General features: G+C 40.8%; 1 protein-coding gene across 4 annotated transcripts in view; it reads right to left on the bottom strand.

Moving 5' to 3' along the window:
• The window catches only part of LOC125319585 (cAMP-specific 3',5'-cyclic phosphodiesterase 4D), a 368,051-nt gene that overhangs the window by 44,858 nt on the left and 299,362 nt on the right, over window positions 1-23,831 (bottom strand). For all 4 annotated transcript variants that reach the window (XM_048290860.1, XM_048290863.1, XM_048290861.1 and 1 more), the window contains one exon: window positions 2,477-2,589. In XM_048290860.1, coding sequence (XP_048146817.1) covers window positions 2,477-2,589 — 113 coding nt within the window. The remainder of the gene's footprint in view (window positions 1-2,476; window positions 2,590-23,831) is intronic.

Raw genomic sequence — 23,831 nt, 5'->3', positions numbered from 1 at the left:
AAAAAGGAAAAATAATAATGATGAAACTGCTGTTACATATGAAATAAAGGGGAGAGAAATAAGCAAGGGAAATAGCTGAAAGTCCAGGGGAAAAAACCCACACCAACAATGAGTCAGTCTTGCGGGTTAGTTCTTCGAGAAACCCATAGAAAAGTAAAGAGATAAGTGAGAAACTATGTTCTTCTGTCTCAACAACATTCCTTTTTCTGATTTTCTCATCTGATTTTACAGAACCTACTCTTCAGACAGAGGACAGAGTACTCTTGCATGTTCATTTCTGTACTGAAGTCTATGTTCTCAGCCTTGAGCAAAGCTTTTCTACTTCAGTTTCTCAATAAGCTAAAATAGTATAATTTACCTATATGCCCCACTGAGAGATCACAGTTTGCAGTTATATTGCAATAGGAGGTATTGTATAAATGCTGGATACATTTCAGTAATCAGAAGTAAAATGATTCTTTAGAACAACCTGCTGTACACCTGAAGTAAAAATCCTCCTGCACTAATTTTTCCTCACACTATTGTATGGGCTTGCTGGTTTATATTGAAGATTGTTCACATGATGGTTAGTGGCATAGATTTAGCTTCTGGGTTTCATTTTTTAATTTCTTAACAAACAAAACAAAAAACTCCCAAATGAACACCGAAAGATGACACAAGTTTGTACAAGGGGGTAGATTTCAAAAAAACGAGGTGAAAATGCTTACTAATTCAAACAAATACAAACAAAACATAGTATCAAACACAGTAGCACCTCTGAATCTACTTATAAATGCACACAATTTGTCAAATTTTATTTTAAAAATGTCCTCTTTCTGTAAAAATCTGAATATACATGGCAAAACTTAAAAAGCATTGATTTGCAATTAATCTTACCTTATTCTAGAAACAACTTGCCCTCACTGTTCATCAAATAGACTGCATATCTTATATACTATAAGGAGTTAAGAAATAAATACTTGAAAAAAATGAAGCATTTTGTGAAAGAATGGTTATACAGACATGACAAGCCAGGAAACCAACAGGTGTTCAAACTGGTTAGCAAGGAAAGACCAAGTTGTGTGTGTCGGTCTGATCTCACTCCCTTTGGAAACAAAGTCTCTAGATTCATATAGTGCTGAAACAGCCTCAGAAACTCTTGACTTTGTAACTTAGCAATGCATAAACAATAGGTACTGAGTAACAAGATCTTTCAGCTGCAATAAAAACTGAAAATGCAGTTCTGAGAATAGCGTAATGCCAGGCAGGTAACTCCTAAACCAGTGATCGAATTGGTGCTAAGAGTCTCTAAAGCCAAGAAAAGCACAGGGGATATTACACTGTGGGATTAAACTGCACAAGTGTAATAGTACTGACATGCATAATCATATCTGACATGCAGGCACACTTGAACAGCAACTTAAAAACAGGCAGTAACAAACAGCAGATACTTGGTAAGAGCAGTCAAAGCAAGACAGTAGAATATTAAGAAAGCATAGGCTGACTCAAAATAACTATTTGCGAGCTTAAAAAAATTATTAATTACAACTGAAATGATTAAAAGGTGCTAAAATATCATCAGCTGCTTTTGCAGATATAAGAGATGGAAAACTAGCCTATTCAATTAAAGCTTTCATCTTATTTCTAATTGTACATGTTGCTGCTCAAGTATTCAGTTGATGAAAAATATAAAAATCAATTTTGAAGTAACAGCAGCTTTATTAATTCACCTTAAAAAAACGAACTCCAGAAATGTACCTGCACATTCTTTGCAAACCAAAATCAGGAAAGAAAGTTTACTTATGAATGAAGGATGTGGACATTTCAAATTGCAAAACCAAAGCACATACAGACCATAGCAGACCCCGGCACAGAGTTCCCAGATAATGCGAATCCTCAGCTTCCAGGATGAGAAGGAAGTGCGCACTCTGTTGCAGAAGCACACCTCTGGATGTAGGTGTCTACTGTGATGGCACTTTGGTCGAGAGCGTGCTCTTTCATAACAAATAGCGTTATGAGAGCTGTCATCATCACTGTTTACAAATAGAAAGCACCATACAGCTCCCCTGGGCTCAAGAACTATCTTTATCACCTTTCATGCTACTTTCTACACCGTTTCTAGGAAAGATCCCTAATTCTGTAAGGGGTTCTGTGAAAAGAAGGAGCAACTAAAGAGATTATTGCCAGCAGCCGTGAACAATCTCTTTTTGTTTTTAAACTGACACACACAAGAAAACAGTGTAGCTTTACAAGACCTGCACCACTTTCACAACTTGCCCTGAAATTCAAAAGACTGGTGCAAAAAGCCACAACGGAAGCCGCTCCCGCTCCCAAACCCGCGTGCGGACACTGCTTGCCCATGTCAAGTTTCTCCGCCCGGGGTCGCTCCAGCGCCCTGGCCCCTCCGCCTGCCCCTGACCCTGCGCAGCCCCGGCTGCCGCGACCCCCGGCCCGCAGGGGGGAGCGGGGCGGCGGGGCCGAGCCCCCGGGCTCCTACCTTGTTCGAGGCCATTTCACTGACGGAGTGTCTGGTCTGCAGGGTCTCCAGCTGGTCCAGGCACCAGTCCAGCTCCTCCATGGTCTCGCTAGCCAGTTTTTGGTAGGCCTCCTCTGCGAAAAGACAGGGGAAAGCGCGCTCAGTTCGCAAGCGTTTAACAGGGCTCACGGGGAGCGCCAGCGCGCCCATCCTCCGCTGGCCGGTGCCCGGACACGGGCGCTGCTCCCTCATTCTGCGGGCGCGGGCGGCGGCTCTGCCCCTCCGCGGGGCCGCGCTCTGCGGAGACACCGGGGCGGCGCGGGCAAGAAACTTTGGTCGTGCGGGGCTCGCCCCTTGCCTCGGCTCCGCCGCCCGCCCTGGGGCCGCTGCCGCCCGCAGCGCCGCCCCCTCGAGGGAGGCGTCCGGCTCGGCACCGCGCCCCGGCACCGCGGCAGGGCAAGCACGGCGCGGGGGGCACGGGAAGCGCGGAGGCACGGCTGCTGAGGGCACCCACACCCACCCACACCCCGCCGGCAGCCGCGCCGAGCCGTCCTCCCTCTTACCTATCCACCGCGGCACCATCAGAAATTAACGGGTTAACCTTTATAGAAGCGCGGGGAAAGGTGTAAGAGCACATGTGAGTGCTCCGAACAGCGATGGCCCGCCGAAGCACCAGCTGTCAAAGGAGTGCTCAGATAACTGCAGTCGTGTTTGTTCTAACCCAGAGCCTGTGTGTGTGTGCTAGAACCGGCACAAAGTATTGCATGTTGGCTGTAAGCACAAAAGAACCAATGAAAAAGTTTTGGAACTGGACACAGGAACACAATATGGGCAATTAACCCAATAATGGTATGGAAACCACAGTTTAACCAAAATTGCTAAATATTCAATTGGAACTAACTGTCTAGCAGAAGTTTCAGTTACAGACAGGAAGACATACCCTTCTTCAACAACTCCCCAATAACAGGAAATCTGTCACTATGCAAATAATTTCAGAAAAATAATCCTATATGCAGAGTGCAAGCCTCACCTACCAAGCCCAGCTCTTTTTTATTCCAATGTAGATCTGAACACAAGAAAGCTTCTCCACATTGAACTCAGAGCTGAGTGAGTTTTAGCCCAGGTATCCTGTATTCCAAGCTGTGTATCTGAAATATCAAGTTTTGAAACTGCTGGTGTAGACACATCTAGATCAGCTACATACATGTAAACTTGACTCCAAGGTAGAGAAATGTTTCTTTGGTCGGCTTGTTATGGACATCTATAACATCTCCCTTGACTAGTTTCACATCAATAACATCTCCCTTAACTTTTTCACATCAAATTAACCTTATTTTCAAATGTCAGACAAGCAAAAAATCAGGAAAACAAATTAACTAAAACACCTATTCAAATAAAACACTCCAGCATGGACTACTGCCAAATAGCCCAGTGCATTACTTTACAACATCCTGGATACTAGACTTGTATCTTTTATATTTCTAAGCACATGCTCAGAAGCTTCAAGTACCCTCACAACTTTTAAACTTCACACGCTTGTGGCTATTGCAAAAACATCCCATGATTTTGAATAATGTTCACTTACATCTGGAAAAAGGTAATGCAGGAAGTTTGAATTGAGATTAATTGGCAGAACCATTTAAAGAAAATTTTGCAGTGCTGGCCACTTCAGTAAACACATTAACCAACACTCAACAAAAAAACATCCCCATTAAACTGTAAACACTGTCATTCAGATGCATACTTACTAGAAATGCTATCTCATTCAAAGGAATTTCCTGGCCAATAAAGTTAGGATTTCCAGCCTGTTTATCTATCAAAAGAGAATCCATGACTTCTATAATACAACAGACATCACAGCTCACTAGTTCTTGAACACAGTAAAACAAATTTGTATGATGCTATTTTTCAGCTAGCCTGCAGCCTGCCCAACAGCAATTCTTGAAAATCAGATACTAGGAACCATGTTTTTCTTAACAAAACCATCCTTTCTAATACTTAAGAAAGTATTCAGATGACTTTTTTCCCCAAGAAGTATGAAAACCACAAAATAAATTCAAGGGATACAATATTTAGGTAAAACTAATAAAATGCTCAGTTTGCTATTTATTTAGGAAATATATATATATATTACCAATGGCACCTTGCATTCAGGAATATTTATCTACTATTCACCTTCCCAGTACACCTCAAAGCACATTAGAAAGCAGAATCCATCACTCACAAGGAAGTTCCTCACCCTTAGGATGCTTCTCACGATCTCCCACTTCAGACTGCCACACTTCAAGAGTCTGTGACTGCCGTGGGGACCCAACTGACCACTCAGACTAAGTAAAATTCTGATGGCCAATGCTAGGCTTAAGACTTGCTAGACTTGGCACCTCCTGAAAATTCTCAGAACTCAGAGCTGTCAGACCAATCTTAAATGGAAATAAAAGGTTTTCTAAATGATGGCAAAGTACCCATCAAACAAGCACACCTGCAGTTCTGAAGGGCAGAACAACCGTAGGAAAGCTTTTTTCTGAACAGTACCAAAGCTCTAAATTTGGCCCACACTTTTGTTGTTATACAATGTGGTGGAAAATGTTGAGGTTAACAGCTTTTCAAGTATAACACTCCGGTGCCACTAAGCTAAGAATAAAAGAATAATTATCAGCTGTGCAGCTTTGAGAGCCTCACAACACTGTTTCTGACTTCTCTGTTACCTCTAAGATAGCACCCTGTAATTAGATCCAGGACTGATCTACTAATCAGTTTTTTTGTTTTAGACACATGATCAAGCTTCCCCACCCAGACGATAAAGTCCTAAGACAGATTAACTTCTGTAAATGAGAGGCATCTTGAAATGTCAAAGGTTCTTTTTATGTCTCATTAGGCTTTAATAAGAGGAAGAGAAGTACATTTTAACACCAGCTGCTTTAAGAATTTGCATGTTATTTTGTATATGCTTTTAAAAAAAAGGAAGTGACAGCAAGTGTTCTCTTTTCAGTTTACAGATTACAAGCAATTCCTATATATGTAGCTTTCAGTATGGTACATAGAAAAAAAAAACAACAAATGAAAGGCTAACAGAAAGAAAAAGCTCTAGCATAATCATTTGGCACTGCACAGCTATTTTTTTAAGGAGTGTTCTACTGTCTGTGTCTATAAAAGACTTGATTCTTAGCACAGCGCCTAACAAAACACCATAGATGGCTCCACTTTAATTCATATCGTTATTTGGGAACAATTTCTGTTCAAAAATTTTGAAGGGAAAAAATTACTATATGGCAATACTTATGAAGAGTGTCCACTTTACATAATGGTTTGTCATGATTTTCATATATGTTATTCTGCTATTCCTGGAGAACAAAAAGCAATACCACACTTTTCTACCCAAGTAGAAAAACGCTCAAGTGTATTTGTACTAATCTTTTCAGTATTTTAATGAATTTCAGAACAGCAGAATCAAAAAATAAGTACAGATTCTTCATTATTGTCCAATCAGTTGAGATCATCTAAGTGATGCAAAGAGACTGGAAAAGAGTTGACTCAGCAAGCACACAGCGAAGGGCTTTGACCACTGTGTTGCCTTAAAATGGGAGTGTCTTGGAGTGAAGACAAGCACTCTGCTGAGCAGTGATGTGATCCAGATAGTCTTGGCATGTGTACTGTCTTTTGGAGCTGCAGGCTGCTGGAAGAAGCTCTGAAAACCTCCAGGCTATTCTAAATGAACTGAAGACCTAACCAGAAAAGGAAGGTCAAAGAAGGTGTGCACCCTCTGATAAACAATGGTAAAAATAAACTGGTAACAACAGATGAAAAGCAAGCTGAGGTACTCAACAAATTTGCCACAGTCTTAATTTCTCTCTTTCCACACCTCTTGAGAGATGGACAGATGGATGGGGACTGGGATAGCAAAGTTCATGGCAAGGAAGATCAGGTTTGTGACCACCTAAGGAACCCTAACATATGTAAGTCCAGGGGATCCAATGGGATATATCCACAGTCCTGAGGGAAAGGGCTGATGTAGCTGCCAAGACACTCTCCATGATATTTGAAAAGTCATGGCAGTCAAGTGAAGTCCCAGGTGACTGGAAAAGGGGAAACATACTACCCATCTTTAAAAAGGATAGATAGGAGTACCCTGGGAGCTACTGACCTGTCAGGGTCACTTCTGTGCCTGGGAAGATCATGGAACAGATCCTCCTAAAAGCTGTGCTAGGGCACACGCAGGACAGGGAGGTTATTTGAGACAGCCAGCACAGATGCACCAAGGGCAAGTCCTGCCTGACCAACCCAGTGGCCTTCCATGGTGGACTGACAGCATGAGCAGACAAGGGAAGGGCTGTGGATGTCCTGGACTTCCGTAAAGCCTTTGACATGGTCCCTCACAACATCCTTCTCTCTAAATTGGAGAGAGATGGATTTGAGGAGTGGACTGTTAGATGGATAAGAAATTGATTGGATGGTCACATCCAGAGGGTCGTGGTCAAGGGCTCAGAGTCCCAATGGACACCAGTGACAAGTGGTGCCCTCAGGGGTCTGTACTGGGACCAGTGTTATTTAATGTCTTCATCAGTGACATAGACAAAGGGATCGAGTGCACCCTCAGCAAATCTGAAGATGACCCCAAGCTGAGTGGTGCTGCACATCTGAAGGATGGGATGTCATCCAGAGGGACATGGACAAGCTGGGAACATGTGGCCTGTGGGAACTCCATGCGATTTAATAGACCAAGTGCTGGTGCTGCACCAGGGTCAGGGCAAACCCTGGTATGAATACAGGCTGGGCATGAACAGACTGAGAGCAGGGAGAAGGACTGCTGAGAAGGACTTGGGGGTGCTGGTGGGTGAGAGGCTGGACATGACCCAGCCATGGGCACTCACAGCCCAGAGAGCCAAACGTGTCCTGGGCTGCATCCAGAGGAGTGTGGGCAGCAGGGGAGGGAGGGGATTCTGCCCCTCTGCTCTGCTCTGGTGAGACCCCACCTGCAGTGCTGCACCCAGCTCTGGGGTCCCAGCACAGGAGCTAGAGCAAGTCCAGAGGAGGCCACAAGCATGATCAAAGGGAAGGAGTACCTCTCCTGTGTGGAAAGACTGAGAGAGTTGGGAGAATTTAGCCTGAAAAACAGAAGGCTTTGGGGTGACCTAATTGTGCCTTTCCAGTACCTGAAGAAAACCAACAAAGAAGATGGAGAGACACTTTTTACAAGCACATGTAGGACAAGAGGGAATGGCTTCAAACTGAAACAGAGTAGGTTTAGATTAGATACTGGGAGGAGGTCTCTACTGTGAGGGTGGTAAGGCCCTGGAACAGGTGGCCCAGGAAAGTGGTGGATGTCCAATCCCTGGAAGTGTTCAAGGCCAGGCTGGATGGAGCTCTGAGCAACCTGGCCTGGTAAAAGGTGGCCTTGCCCATGGCAAGGGGTTTGGAAGCAGATGATCTTCTAACCCAAAGCATTTTATGATTCTATGATCATCTGTGAGATTCAGACCCTGGACATCATCCCCGAATTTTCTGACCGTCCTTTTATACTCTTCAGCCTACTGTAAGCTTGAAGTTTGAAGCAACAGAATTGCAGAACCAAGATTTTCAGTTTCTCTTACAATTACCATTTCAAAAAAAATCCTCAGAGGTTCAAATTAAGATTTTTTTTCTGTAAATGAGGATGTTCATACTTAGAATGTTAACTGATGGCCTAAAATTGGAGTGACTGATATATTTAGTCAATATTGACAGTTTCTATTAATTATAACCATGTTAACTCTTATTCAGCACAGAAATAACATCCATTCTCCTACTTTTTTTTTTATTAATATCTTACTGAGAAAATCACACATATTGTGACTTAAAACGCTATCTTCATAGAGTGTTCACGTCTCACTGTTGATAAAATGTAATTATGAAAGATATTTTTGTGTAACATCTACAACTTTGTGCACATCTCTCCACAATCACAGGTAAACCAAAATACTCTTGATCAGGTTTTAGAATGAACACCTGGAAAAACCACTCAACTGCAGAAGGTTTCTCAGCAAGTGTTTTTATGGTCCCACTCTCCCACTCAGAACACTCTTTTTTCCATGCTAGGAATGTCTCTGTGTTTCTACTGTAGTAAAGAAAAATTCCTTGTACCTGTTAGTAGCCTTACATATACAGAGACTGTGTCCAAATGACAAGGACATACTGCTTTTTACAAATAGCACTAGCCTTAGGCTGTGAAAGCTGCCTTATCTCCTTGAACAGAGAAAGTAGAAACTTTCAGGCTATTATAGGAGGAAAATGATAAATTCCAGTTATGCACAACTTGTCAAAATACTTGATTATAGTTACATAATATAAAAGGAGTGCATAAAGAGTTGTACAAATGAAATACACATTAAATGAGGATCTAGGAAAAAAAATGGGTTTTTTTCCTGAAACAGTTTTTATTTCTCTCATGGTCTTAGAAAAAACAAATATCTCATGTGACAATATCTCTGTGTACTAAGACTCTATGTCAAGGGCAAAAGGATGAAAAATATGTGTTTATACTGTTATGAAACCAGGTAACAGGAACACTGCAAATATCTAGGAAGAAGTTGTTGGGCTCTTGGAACAGGCCTATTACAGTTAGTTTAGAGTAAATAAAACACTTTTGATTCCTATAAATAAAGAACTGTATCATTACGCGCTCACTATGTGGTTCAGTTTCTCTGTGTGGGACTGCTAACTTGTTCTGGCTTTTTTTTCTGTAATCATTTTATGTATTTCTTGGAAAAAAGGTTTGGAACAGAGTTACTCATACTGATATAATTTTCCCCAAAGTCTAGAAGAATTTCTGTATGAAGTATTTGCAAATTCATCTAAACAAACAGTCTTGAGGTGCCATAGAAATTCAGAATATCAGAAAAGTATCTTCAATTGAAGCCAAGTGGGAAAACATGCATTCAGTACAGACACCATATTTAAATAATTTACGGCCTCAATGACAGACCACATCAAAATTTTGCAGTGTGAATGTTTAAATACACTCTTCGCTATTATCAAATATCCAGCAAGGCCAAAAGAATGTTCTTCTATTACCACTCCTCCATATCCAGTGCTCCTTTCCCCTATGACCAATTTGTTAACGTACTAATGCATTCCTTAATCCGCTGCCTGTAAGAATTTGCCAGAAGGATCACTGTCACTTAATCACTGGTGAAAAGAAGTAAGCTCTTTCATCAAGCAATCAACCTTGCCCAAAATGAAGAAAAAGAGGGAAATTCTTGATTTTCAAGTAGCACAATGTCCTTTCATGTATTTTTATTGCTTTCTTTTCATGAACCAACTGTATTTTGAGAAAAGGTCTGTTTCTTTTTTAACTCTTTTTCTCCCAACAGTTGTGGGAGAATTGTGTCAGTTCTATTCCCTTGTGGACAAGGAGTTCAATAACAGATTAATTACTCTAGTTGCTTTCTTACCCTATTTTTTGTATCATACAAAAAATAGTTCTTCTAGTTGAGAGGGTATATCCTTGAATCATTTTCCCCTGTAGCTGTAAACCAGTTTCTTTCCAAGAAGCATACTGCTGTAGATTAAACATAAGGAGAGAAATGAAAGATTTTCAAAGTAGAACAAAATTAGAGGCAACATGCATAAACTAAACTACAGGACGTTCCCTCCAAACACTGCAAAACTTTTACAGTGGGGGTGACTGAGCACTGGAACAGGTTGTTCTGTGGAGTCTCTATGCCTGTAAATCTTCACAAGCCATCAGGACATAATCTGGGCAACCTGCTCTAGCTGGCACTGCCTGAGCAGGGGGATTGGACTTAGTGGCCTGTAGAAGTCCCTTCCAGCTTCAACAATTCTGTGATTCTGTGACTGAATTAGCAATTGAAAAAATAAAAGCCATTTTTTAAAAAAGTGGGTGGCTCAAATGGCCATCCTGTCATCTTTGTAATTTTGTAATAGTATTTGTCCCTACTAGAAGGGATCAAAGAATATTACACTGTCCCCATCAGGACTTTGCAGAAGAGCTCATCTCATATATATTATTATGGATGTTATGATGAAAACACGAAATACAAATCACTAAACGTAAATGTTTAAAATTTCACTATTAAATAGACTCAGTTTTGTTTTTCTACTGTCTTAGGACGTATGATCAGAACACAAAGGACAAGCTCAAGTGTTTGTCAAAAAAAAAATCAGCTTCACTTTTAAGCAGATTACTGTTGATTTTTCCTGAGATGCCTATAGCTCCAAAACCTAGAAACTCTGTTCTGTAACAAAATCTTTATTATCAACTGGAACTTGCTTAGATCAAGCTGAAATGTGAATATTGGGAGTCCCATCTAGGAAAGAATTTTATTATCCCTGTTTGGTTTTGAGAGTTCTTCAGAAACTTTACAAATACATATTCTGATATCACTGCAGAATAAAATAAAGTTATCTGTAAGTACCAAAGCAAATAAAGTCTGTCCTTAAGCTTGTGTGTCTTTGTGTGGTTGACTTGACTGTTGAACTTCCTGACACCCAATGGTGCAGACTGAGCTGACACTACATAAAAAAAATATAAGTGCTGAAGTTTAAAAAATCATAATTGGTCTTTGCCAAAAAAAAACCTGGGCAGAATTCCTGGTGTCTGATAAAGTGGGAAAACTGGAGGAGAGCTTTCCAAGAATTATATGTTCACTTTGGCTATTGTAGCGGGTTCAGTTTGTAACCGGGCGGAAACACCAATTAGAGTGTAGTGGGTTGGTCCAAAATATTCATTACTTACTTATTTACCTTCTGTAAGATAAGAATTAGGAGAAAGCAAAGCAGGCACAAAACTTAAAAGAATATAAAGAAGTTTATTAACAGAAGTTTATAAAAGAAAGAGGAAAAAAAGTCAGACCACACCTTCAGAACACTTCTCCTTCCCCCCACCTTTCTCCCATCTCCCACTGACAATGTAAAAAGAAAACCCTTGAGATTTTCAGTCAGTTTACCACTTCTATAACAACCTTTTTCAGTTCACTTAGGGAGAGGAGTCTCTCTTGCTCATGCTATGGAGACATCTCCACAAGAAGTTCTCTCATGGCTTCAGTATCACAACGAGAGAGCCACCCAGGTTGGTTCTCTGCTCGCATGTGAGAGTCCCTTCCCCCGACTTGCACCTTTTCCCACAATTGCTTTCGAGGGTCCAGTCTTGAGCTACTGGGGTACCATTTTAAGGATGAGCTGTTCAGAAGCAAAGGTTCTCTTCACCTATCTCTGGGATCATCTTCATCTCTAGGAATAGAGGCCCTCCCCCTTCCCTGGGAGAAAAAGGGTCCTCATCATCTTCATCTCTAGGACTATCTCTGGGAGCATCTCTAGGAACAGAGGTCTTCTCCTTCCGATTTCGAGCAAGAGTCCTCATCACGTCCCTCTCTCCCTGTTCAAACTTCTCATCAAATTACAGCTGCTTCAGCATTTGCTTATTTCAGTACAGGTACTTTCGCTCACAATTACAATCATTTGCTTATTCCAGCACAGGTGCTTTTGCTCCCAAGTACAGTTTGAACGCTCTATGCCCCATGCTTTCATGAAATTACAACAGGTACTCTGATATATCATAGTCCATCACCACCATAGCTTTACAACAGAATTTCAGCTTCTAAGCATCTCCTCTTTCTCCTCCCTCAGGATTTCAGCTCTTCCTTCCTCACTGACTTTGGTGTCTCTATGGTGTTTTCTTCACCTTCCCTCTTCCTCAGACTCAGAAGAGGATTAATGTCTGCAGGCTTCATCTGTTCTGGAGGAAACTTACAGCACTAAAAGGGTTAATCTCACCCAGGCCTTGCAGCTGGAATTTTGCTTATCGCTGTTGGTCACAAGATCTTTGCCGGGCAGCAAGCAGCTTCAGCTGAATCTTGGCCACACTGGAGGGGGGGGTGTGAAGCGGGCCGCTGCCTGCACGGAGCAGGGCTGCAGGGGCTGCGGGTGGAACAGGGCTGCACGGCTCCAGGATGGTGTGTCCTGGCCCGGCCCAGGCCGAGCAGGGTCCATCCCAGCCCCGCTGGGCTGCACGGCCTCCCCCCCAGTTACCTGTCCCAAGGCTGGAAGCAAGAGATAGCTTTCCCAGGGTTTGTCCATTCTTAAATGTGGATCACAGAGGTGTGTCAAGCTTTTTTAAGTGGCTTAAAAAATTGTCAGTATTCAAACTAGCCAGTTGATAGGTTCTGTTAGGTCATAGAGGAAGCTGTAAGCACCTCTTTGCAAGAAAATCACTTCCGTAGCTATGCTAACCCATGACAGCTATTCTCCATATAATTCCTCTGGTGTCTAATAAGAAATGTGCTCAAACTGCATGTTGTGGGGTTTGCTTGTTTGTTTGTTTGTTTAAAGACAGTGTTAACAGGCTTTTTAATGAAGTTACCCATTTTGTATAGTTTATACTTAGTGAATTTAATAAATCCTCCCTATCAGATTTAGCTGACGGTGGTCAGTGATTTCAAAAGTTAATCGGTGGCTGTTGGTAATACACACCTATTTCCTAAGGAAAGCATTCTGAAATGTCCGACTGTTTTTGGTGGTAACTCTAATTTGAAGCAGAGATGCATGATATTGTCAAGATAAACTAGCTTAACTGATGGCAAGAGTGAGCAGACAGAGACAGGCTTTATCTCAGAACCTCAGAGACTGCAGGAGAGAGCAAAGTTCTCAGCCCTGCCCCAGTTTTGTAGCAGGAGGAATGCTTTCTTTCCAACAAAGCAGAAGGAAAAATACAAAACACACAACTTCAATCATCTTCATTCCTGAAAGCAGCAGAAAGGGCAGTAGTATGAATGAAGTTTCCTTCTTTCTTTTTGTGAAACTGTTCTTCCCTTCACACACAATTAGCTGGGTTGTATTTACATGGCACAGATAGGCTACACTTTTGCACTCTTCCCTAAACTAAGAACAGAGGCAACTCATAAACATCTCTTTTAGCTTCAGTATTTATTTAGTTTTTAACGCTTTGTTCCCAGGTCAAGTGATGTTTGAATCAGCCTTGGGTTAGCAGCACACTCCTTATCACTGGACTCTCATGTCCTGCTAACAACAATGGCGAAACATGAAATTCTTGTCTAAATGGATACTCTTGATGGATTATTCCCAGTGAATTATGTGCTGAATCAGACCCTTACTCTACAAAACTCTACAGATATCTCCTCCATCTCTTGTAAAATTCCATACTTCTCTGTGACAGTGCTGAAGAAGTGAATGATATTTTTGCTTGCAGGTTATAAAACTAAGACAGTGGATAAACTTATTGGTTTTAGTTAGGTAATTCTAACAGAATTTTTACTATTGTCATAAATGTTTTTATAATCTCCTTTGTTTTAGTATAAATAGTAATAATATTCAAAATATTATTCTAGTAGTACTCAAGAGACCTATTCAGGATCTGACAGCAGAAATACATAAAAAGCTCTGGGTCTTCTCCCCTAGTTTTTTTCTGTTCATGTTCTTCTGATATGGATGAATAGGAAGTTTCTCCCCTTCTAAGCCTGCAAATGACCAGTATCATTTTTCTTCTCATTTTGCTTTTTGTCAAACCACAGGACAATATAAAAGGCAGAAAATATAATAAGTAAAAATCAAAACAGGAATTTAAAAAATATGTTATTTAAAATATAAAACACAAAACTGAACTGTGGAAGTAATCCAAAACTTTTTTTTTAAAGAAGGGGAAAAAATGAATAAGTGTTTTAGTCCTAGTAACAAAAATCATGGGTGGATTTAAACATTTCCAGTGACGGCATTTTAAAATCAAAATAAAATGTCCTGAGATCTGGGGGCCAACACTTTTCTTCTGAAGAATTAGAACATCAGCAGCTGATTGGAGCAGAGCTCCTCTGCATGTTACTGGTGAAATCAGTCCACTCAAGCAAAATACATATCTTTCAAATTTTTTCAGGGGTGTCGCAGTTACCGCTCGCTTCTCAACCCAGCCAGCACCTGTGGCGTGCAGCAAGACTGGGGAGCTGCCGAAGGCTCTAGGCCTTAAAGCTGCTCCTCTGGAGTTCAGCTCTGCCCAGGGGAAGCTGAAGCTCCAGGTGGTGTAGCTGTCAGCAGCCCCGACTAGGGAGAGCATAGAAAGTAGCAAGGAGGCTTGCAAAGTTTATTGAAGGATATCCACGGAGGACAAGCAACAGCTCCACAGCAACCACGCCTTACAAAGGGGGGGGTGAACAAGGGGAGTAACCCAACTAGGGACCAATAAGTGGATTAGGGGGGAGGGACACAGGAGGGACAGACTCACATCTGCTCCAATGGTCTTGGTGGGCCCCAATGGGGCGTCCAGGTTTAGGGGATTTCCAAGAGGGGAGGTATCCGAGGGGGCAGGATCTCGGGGGATTGATGGGGACCACATAAGGGTAATTAGGGAGGGCTTGGGTGACAGGCACAGAACAATCCAGAACTCTGGGAGGGGTTTGGGTGATTGATAGGGAAGGAGCCAGAACAAAGGGAGGGGATAACCATATGTGGGAGCACCGGGGAAGCAGCTTTGATCTGGGGCAGACCAACTGGGAGTAGAAGCAGGGAAGGTAGGGACGAGCCATTGGGGTACAAAGAACATACAAAATACAATAAAAACATAGCATCACTGATGTCTGATGTGCTCCTCCCGGTGAAGACAACGCAAATTCACGGCATCCTTTTAATTGCAAAGGAAGCTTATTCAGTTTGTGAAAATCAGATAGATCAGTAGCGTATGTCCAAAAGTAAGAGGAAGTGAAAGTTCCAGGGAAAACACATTGATCCTTTCATTTCAACCTGCTTAGTCTCTACTGGGGACCAGTGAAACAAAGACTTGTGCTAGAGGTCCTTAGAAGAAGTATCTCTTGGGTTTGCTTGTCCAGGTTTTGGTAGCAGGGGGGCCACAGGGGTGGGTTCTGTGAGAAGCTGCCAGAAAATTCCTCCATGTCTGAAACATCCAATGCCAGACAACTCCAGGACAGACATACCACTGGTCAAGTCTGAGCCTGTCAGGTACAGCAGCAATGCCTCTGGGATAATGTATTTGAGAGGAAAAAACTTACTGTGCAGAAGCAAACTGTGGCCAGATAAGAGTGGGGTGAGGATATGTGGGAGGAACAGCCCTGCAGACACCAAGGTCAGTGCAGGAGGCACAGGAGGTGCTCCAGGTGCCAGAGCTGAGGTTCCCTGCAGCCTGTGGTGCAGACCATGGTGAGGCAGCTGCAGCCCTGCAGCCCATGGAGGTCCCTGGGGATGCAGAGATCCACCTGCAGCCCGTGGAAGAGACCCGTGCTGGAGCAGATGAATGCCTGAGAGGAGGCTGTGACCCCATTAGAAGCCTGTGCTGGAGTAGGGTCCTGGCAGGACCTATGGCTCTGTGGGGGATCCACACTGGAGCAGGCTGTACCTGAAGGGCTGCACCCCATGGAAGCAACCTATGCTGGAGCAGCTTGTGAAGAACTGCAGACAGTGGGAAGGGCTCACACTGGGGAAGTTCACAGAGACCTGTCTCCCGTGGGAGAGACCCCATGATGGAGCAGGGGAAAGAGTCCTCTCTTGAGGAAGAAGCAGTGACAGAAACAATGTGTGAAGAACTAACCATAACCTCCATTCCCCACTCCCCTGCAACACTGGAGGGGAAGAGGTAGAGAAAACTGGGAAAAAAGTTAAGCACAGGAAGTAGGGAACAAGGGGGGAGGGTGATTTTAAGATTTTAAGATTTGGGTTTTAATTCTCATTATCCTACTTTGATCTGATTGTTAAACTAATTTTCCCAAGTCAAGTCTGTTTTGCCTGTGATGGTAGCCAGTGACTTATCTCTTTCTGGCCTTATCTCAACCCATGACCCTTTTGTTATTTTTTGTCTCCCTGTCTAGTTGAGGGGAGGATTGATAGAGCAGGTTTGGTGGGCACTAGTGTCCAGCAGCATACACATCAAGTTTGTTGTACCTGCTAGAGGCAAGACCCCCACGTGAGGAGTTAAAAAATACCAAATATAGTTGTGATGAACATATTCTTTCATTGTTTTGGAAGTCATTGTGGTAGATAACAAAATTCAATTAATAATATAAGAGCTAATTGAAAAAGAATAAGATAAGCTAAACAACAAGAAGAGATGCTCAACTTGGTCAGACTCCAGAATGAGACAATGAATTTTCCAAAAGGGAAAACGTTATAAACTGGAAAATAGTCATTAGATCATAAAACTTTTCAACAGGAAAAGAACAGCAGTTAAAGCCCCAGCTCCAATGAATTTTTGTGCAAAAGTCCCACTGACTGCAACAAATCAGAATTTCACTGAGGAGTCACTCCACAGAGTTGTCAGGAGTGACAAAAAGAGGTTGTAAAATGACAGTGGTGGTTGTGTTTTCTTTTTTGATTTTCTTAAGGTGTGCCCTCACCAGTGCCCAGTACAGGGGGACAATCCCTGCCCTGGTCCTGCTGGCCAGACCATTGCTGATCCAGGCCAGGATGCCATTGGCCTTCTTGGCTACCAGGGCACACACTGGCTCGTGTTCAGCCACCCTCAGGTCCTTTTCCACTTGGCGGCTTTCCAGACACTCTACTCCAGCCTGTGGTGCTGCCTGGGGTTGTTGTAACCCAAGACCAAGACCCAGCGCTTGGCCTTGTTGAACCTCATACTGTCAGTCTCAGCCCATTTATCTCACCTCTCCAAACCCCTCTGCAAAGCCTTCCAATACTACCAGCTAACTTGGTGTGGTCCACAAACTTACTGAGGGTACACTCAATCCCTTAATTCAGATCATCAGGATGAACAGGATTGGGCCCAATTCTGAGTCCTGAGAAACACTGCTAGTGACCAGAATCCATTAAAAATTGATTATTTTAAAAGGAATGTGTAGTCATTAGAAACAAACACATAGCAAGCTAGTTCTCTTCCATAAGAAACACTAAATCAGGCTTTGATTATTAGGTAAGCTCTCTTAACCTCTGCGACACAACTGTTGTAGGACTCTAGATTGCTTCCTAATGGGTTTCGCAGCCTGTTTTAACATTAAATATGGAAGAGTGTTCTGATTTAAATCCCATTTGGTCCAGTGTAAAGGTCACTTTTTTTTAAGGCAAGGAGAATGTTTTGTGCGCAGGGGTATAGTTTTAACATCTTATCCAATAAAACACAGTACATCTCTGCAAAGGAAAGCATACAGAAATTAAATGGCTACATCTTAGCCAATAGGTAGATATCAGATTTTAATAGTGGCACAGTGATTTACTGTAGGTGAGGATGTGGCCTGTAACTTACATTTGTTTATACAAATGAATTCGAACTCATGAGTAAGAAGATTAATCTGTAAAGTTAGTCAAGCAAACGGGACAAGCAATGTGTTCTGGTGAGACTGGACAAGTGGTCGAGGTAATGAAATGTGAAAAGCAAAAATGAGTGTTTCACATCATCTACAAAGTTATCTCATAATAGCACAAACCTTAAAACAATTCATTGTCAACACAGCATTTGTTTCTCAAAGAGAAAGAACAGTCCCTGAGCTTGGTTGAGTGCTGATGGCCCTGCCTGCCAGGCACAGGAAGCTGGTGAACTGCAGCTTGGGCCACCCTGGTGCGTCTAACATGTACAGTCACAGGATGAGGCTGTGCTGGTGTCCTGTGTGCTGCAGCGCTCACAGCAGGATGGTACGTGTCGTGTACAAAATCAGACAATCTGATTTCCTCCTCACGTCTGGTTCAGTGAAGTCAGACCACATGCACCTTTCAGTCATCAGAGCTGTGCATTTTTTACCTCCTACCAGAGACGCTTCATGGTTTCATAGCATCATGGAGTAGTTTGAGTTGGAAGGGACCTTTTAAAAGTTGTCTAGTCCAAACCCCTTGCACTGAACAAAGTCAATTTCAACTAGATCAGGTTGTTTAGAGCCCTGTCCAACCAGAATTATTCCTACAGAAATTCTGTCCTGTAAAACCCTGAGGACAACTCAACTTCTTCTGGGATTCAGATGATCTCCGCTCTGACTGTGGATAGGTGAAGACCTAAGTAGCTTAAAGTCTTTGAGCTTTTCCTTGTGGATGAGGAGAAATGAACCTTCAATCTCTCCCATTCCTTCACATTGAAGGAGAAAAATATCAGAGCACAGTCTAAATGAGTATGTATAGATAAAGAGTAGGAGAAGCACATAAAAAGTGCTTGAAGACAAGAAAACAAGACAGATTCAACTGACCAAAGATCTCTAATGTCCCTGTGTGTTACAGATGACAAATCTGAACTGGCCCAAGCCTGCTTTTCAGAACACTGCTAAAGTTTCATAAATAGCATGTATATAAGGATCTAACAATTCTTTTATCAATCCACACAGAGCTCCACAACTACTCTTGCCCTCTACCTCCATGTGCTAGCAAAGAGGTTTTTAGATTTAACAGAAAGCCACAAGAATGATTGGCAGAACATGATAGTCATTAGAAAAAAAAATGGAAAGAAAAAGACTCAGATTAATTTCTTTCTATTCCAAAGAGAACTCTGTCCATAGCTGGAAATGACAACCCCTTTCTCAAGTGCTGCATGTAGCATGTTTAATAAATATGTAAGGAGACAGCCCAAAGGAAGCTCAGCTTGCTGCTGCAGGCTAATGAAATGGTTTGAACTACAGCAATATGAACACCCAAATTACATGCCGTAATACAATATTTGAGCTGCTCCACATAGTAGAAACCAATTATCCTTGGCAAGCATCGTCATCATGCCTTCCAGCTCCCCATCCTTAACATGTGGAGTATTGTCACATGGAAAGAACCCAGCCAAAAATTCTATAATTCCTTACAGAAGAAGATCAAGTGGAAAAAATATTCAATGTTTTGGAGTAAGATTTCAAATAAGAGTAGCATTTATCTGCTCACTGGTGTTATCAGTATAGCTCTTTGCAAGCAAGAATAATAGCTAAAAATTCAGTTTAGATAAACTTATGGTGCCTATCTAATGACTTTTTGTTATACTATAGAGAAATAAGTGAGGCAATGAGAAATATTAATTACATTACATGAAAAAATCAAATAAATATAGTTCTTTTTATGGACTTGTACATTTATACAGATGTTTGGTCATTAGTTGGTTTAAGCTGGATTAATTATACACACTACAGTAATGCTAAAGAAGTTAAAAACTCAACTTCTACTCTTACTTACTGCAGAACATTCCATTAAGACACAGTCCACGACTTAAAGTATCTGTATTCCAATGGAGAGGCACAGAGAGGGAAAATAAGTTATGAAGTCTACACCACATACCTTGCTCATCCATAACTGTGACCAGAAGGCAGATCTCTGAAATTCAGCCCAGGATTCCACCTAGGAATCACACTTATCCAGAGGTAATGTGATTAAAAATGGTGCATAGGTACCCTGTCACCTTCAAAATCTTCTATTTTTTCTTCATAAAACAAGAATCATTTTGGGGCGCAGTTTGACTCGCACCACCAGGTACACAAGAATAATTATGGGACAAAATGTGACTTTCAGCTCAAGTTAATATAGTAGTGATGGCAAGCTCTCAGAGAAAATAAAAGACATATCTAATTCAAGTGTTCCACTAATACTGCACCACCAAGAGCTGAGGTACTTGAACGACGGTCTTCAGAGTACCCAAAAGAGCAAAATGTTATGCTTCGGAAGGGAGCAACTGTTCCATTTATATCTGCTGCAATAAATAAAAATATAGGAAATTTCCAGTTGAATCTGCTAGGGAAGCAAATTAAAAAAAAAAAATCTGCTTTCTTAGCATAAGAAAAACTTTGCTGTTAGCAAAACAGTTAAGTGGAGGAGGGAATTCATGATGGAAGAGAATGTGAGAAGAAATGCAATCTCCCTAGCATTCAGATGGAATATGATATACTTGTGGGTGCCTGTGTGCTAACAAAGTTCACAATTTGTTGGTACAAGTGCAATTAGTGACTTACAATACAGTCATCGGCCATGAGTCCTGCACCAGGTCAGAAAAAAAAGCAAATTTTGGGCTAAGCAAAAAAACCACATTGTTGCCATGTTGTTTAACATGATAATCAACATCGTCAACACAACAGAAGTTCTGAGATGCTTGGGCTATGTAGCCACAATGTGACACAGGAGGAATATGCTGAAAGAAGTGTGTTGCTAAAGGAATCTTGCTCTCCATTGTTCCATGGAGAAATTTTCAGTGCAAGAAAACAGATAGTTCTGTAATATTCCTTTTTAATTCTAAACTATCATTCCACAAGAAATAGATTAAACTTGCTTCAGCAAAATTCCTAATGTTTGCTACACTTTGTTTTGCATTTAAATATAAAATGGTATTTTATAACACATCACTTAAGCAGGCACACTGTACTCAACAGTGAAGGTCAAGGCCAAAACAAAAGTGTTTATTGGAACCAGGGATTGTATTCACCTAATCCATCACAAATGAAGTTCCTACCTACTGAAACTGGTCCTGGATTACATAACTGGAGATAGAAACTTCTATCATCCTACAGCAAATTCCCAAATTATTCAGTCCTAACACATAGCTAAAGCACATTCCATGGGATTAGTAGCTCATATTTGAAATGGTTTTGGAAATTTACAGACAACAGACACCCAAAAGGAAAAGGTTGTCATGATGAGCTTAGTACCACTGTATCTGATATCATTACTCCCACAAATGAGTGCAGCAATGGGGTATGTGCTTAGATCCTCACATTCGGTGATGTCGTGAAAAAGACTAAGGTTAATTTTCCCTTCACTCATATTTTCTCTCCTACTTTAAGATAAATGAGAGCAGTTTTGGCTTATTCATGATTCAAAATAATTCAGATTATTTCTGTTTACTATTTTAGATGCAAATAATTCAGCTAGTATCTTTAACAACTCTAAGTTGCTCCCAAAATTCAGCACTGAGTTTAGAATTTTCTTACTTTGTTTTCTTTCCACTTTTTACATAGACATTGGTTTATATTCCCTACCTATAAACTACAAAGCATTTCACTGCAGTACTCTACTTGACACTACCCATTGAGAAGCACTTCACAATCTGCCCAGATTAGCATTTTTAATCACTGTAAATACACTGGTGTAAGGGCACTCTATTAAAGTCTCTACTGTGCATAAACATTGAGAACCACTCACCCAGATTCATGACATTCACAGCAAAAATGTGCATGGAGCCAGTCAGTGGTGAGATGTTAAGAAGAAACAAACCTGTGTTCCACACTATCATTTAAAAATTTGAGACCAGAAGCATCTCCACATGTAAATTCAGTCTGCCCTGCCATGTCTTTCTAAATCAGAATCACAGAAGGATAGAATAAGCTGAGCTGGAAAGGATCATCAAGTCCTACTCCTGGCCCTGCACAGCACCATCCCCAAAATTCCACCATGAGCATTGTCTATATAAGCCTCCTTTACTTAAAGGTTTATTACAAATCTCCGTAAACGTCGATGAATAGTGTATACCTGAGTTTAACATTAATTTCCCCTTTGCCTCAGTTATGAATATCCTTTAAAAAGGATTTTAACTTTCATTATTTAACCTTTTTTTTGATGAAAGACTGAAATACAAATTCTCACCAAAGAAGTATAAACTATTCTTCAAGGTCCTGCACTCCAGCCAGGTGATGCTCAAATTACTGTTTTCACAGATTTTTTAAAAAAATTTTTAGTCAGATGATAATTAAACAAAGATAAAATATACAACGAATGTACTTTTTCTGATTCTATGTGACTCCTTCATTGTGTGAAAGATTCCTAACAGAGCAGTGCATACTGCAATGTAATTAAAATTTAAAATCCCACAACAACTATTACAACACTAATGAGGTAAATAATAATATCAGCCAACATCGTCTGGTAAGAAGGTTGAAAGAGTAAGGGATAATAGCTGTCAATAGACTTCAAAGAAAATGCCAAGTTCAAATGTAAACAAATGTAAACACTACTAATAAAATTTAAATTAGTGCTTTGCAGTGATGTCATCTTGCAGTCTGATGTCAGGCCCAAAGAAAACAAGGTACAGAAAAGTGAAGCATATTTGTCCAAAGTCCACAAGAAAAGACTGTGTCTTCCAAATAAAATAAATAAAATAAAATAAAATAAAATAAAATAAAATAAAATAAAATAAAATGCAGTACCCAGGGCAGGATGTTTATTACTTTTCTTAAGCAATTACTCTGTAAGTGGCAATATATTCATTTTTTTCTTCTTCTTTGTGTGTTGGAACTCACTGACACAAAAGGGATATTTTTGGTACAGTTAATGTAGCTCTATGCACATAATGTCAACGAAATAAAAGGATGTTATTGATTTTATGGTTTCTTTCCAGTTGTGTTTTTGATGTTCAGATAAAGTACCTATGAGAAGTAGTTTATTCTCTTATCACCAAGTTAAACGCAAGTGTGACCTTTAAAAAATGCTCTATAACAACCTTCATGGATGCCTAATGGTTTTTTATTGTCGAACATTTCCTGAGCTATTTCATTATTTCACTGAATATACTTACAAAACCTGTATACTTCACTTTTATTTCATACCCCATTTTGCTATTATTTCTCTTACTGGAAATCATGAAAAACATAATGATTTACACATTACACATAATGATTTACAAGGAATTCCTGTATTTAACTATCAGAAGTCACAAATAAATATTAAACTTGTAGTTTTATTCTTAAGAGTTTCCTTGAATTTGAAGTCAGAACCATTTAATAACAGCACAGCCCTATCCATTATTATCTTTAAACAAAGTCACCAAAGAACTTTAAATTGTACACCTGGCTAACCATGAGGCATGGCCTTTCTAATTTTTCTCAAAATATTGCCAAAAAGACCCTAGATTTTATTGTTTATATCGATTAAGTGTAACTTACTTTATGTTTTACAGCCTATTGCTTTTTCTTCTCATGTTGTTAGCATTGATTTGCAGAACCTAATAGTTCAGGCTTGCACAGGCAAATCTAGAAAATAAATAGCTCCTCTTATGAGCCATTACATGTGTTAACCTGATCAGTAGGAGAGCTGTAAACATCAGTGCAATTCCAGTAAAAGTAACAAAAGCATCATTAAGGTACAAAGAAACATATTTATTAGATACTTCTTAGAAAAAATTTCAGGGCTTGAGTAAGAATATACCCAGCAGGTGCTTCGTGGCAGCAGGATCTGGCAATTGGCATGACCCAAGTCATAACCTCCACCAGGAAAACAGATAACAAAATATTTTTTAAACTTCGTGAAAACATGAATATAGACCTGGTCTCCCTAACTTGTTCAGTCTCTGTATATCCACATTATTCATGACACCCCTCTTACGGTTACTCTTTTCTAGTGTGCCAAAAACCAGTTATTTGCATTAGGGTTTAAGTACTTTACAAGGTGTCTTCTGATCTCCTTCCTGAGTCAGCTGTGAGACATTACTTATTTGGTGCCTTTGCCTTTAAACTGTGACATTTGCAGTTCTACTGCAGTT

This window comes from Corvus hawaiiensis, chromosome Z (genome assembly GCF_020740725.1).
Source record: "Corvus hawaiiensis isolate bCorHaw1 chromosome Z, bCorHaw1.pri.cur, whole genome shotgun sequence".
In the NCBI taxonomy this organism is placed as follows: Eukaryota; Metazoa; Chordata; class Aves; order Passeriformes; family Corvidae; genus Corvus; species Corvus hawaiiensis.
Note: the sequence above shows the minus strand (reverse complement) of the source record. Positions and strands in the feature narration are given on the sequence as shown.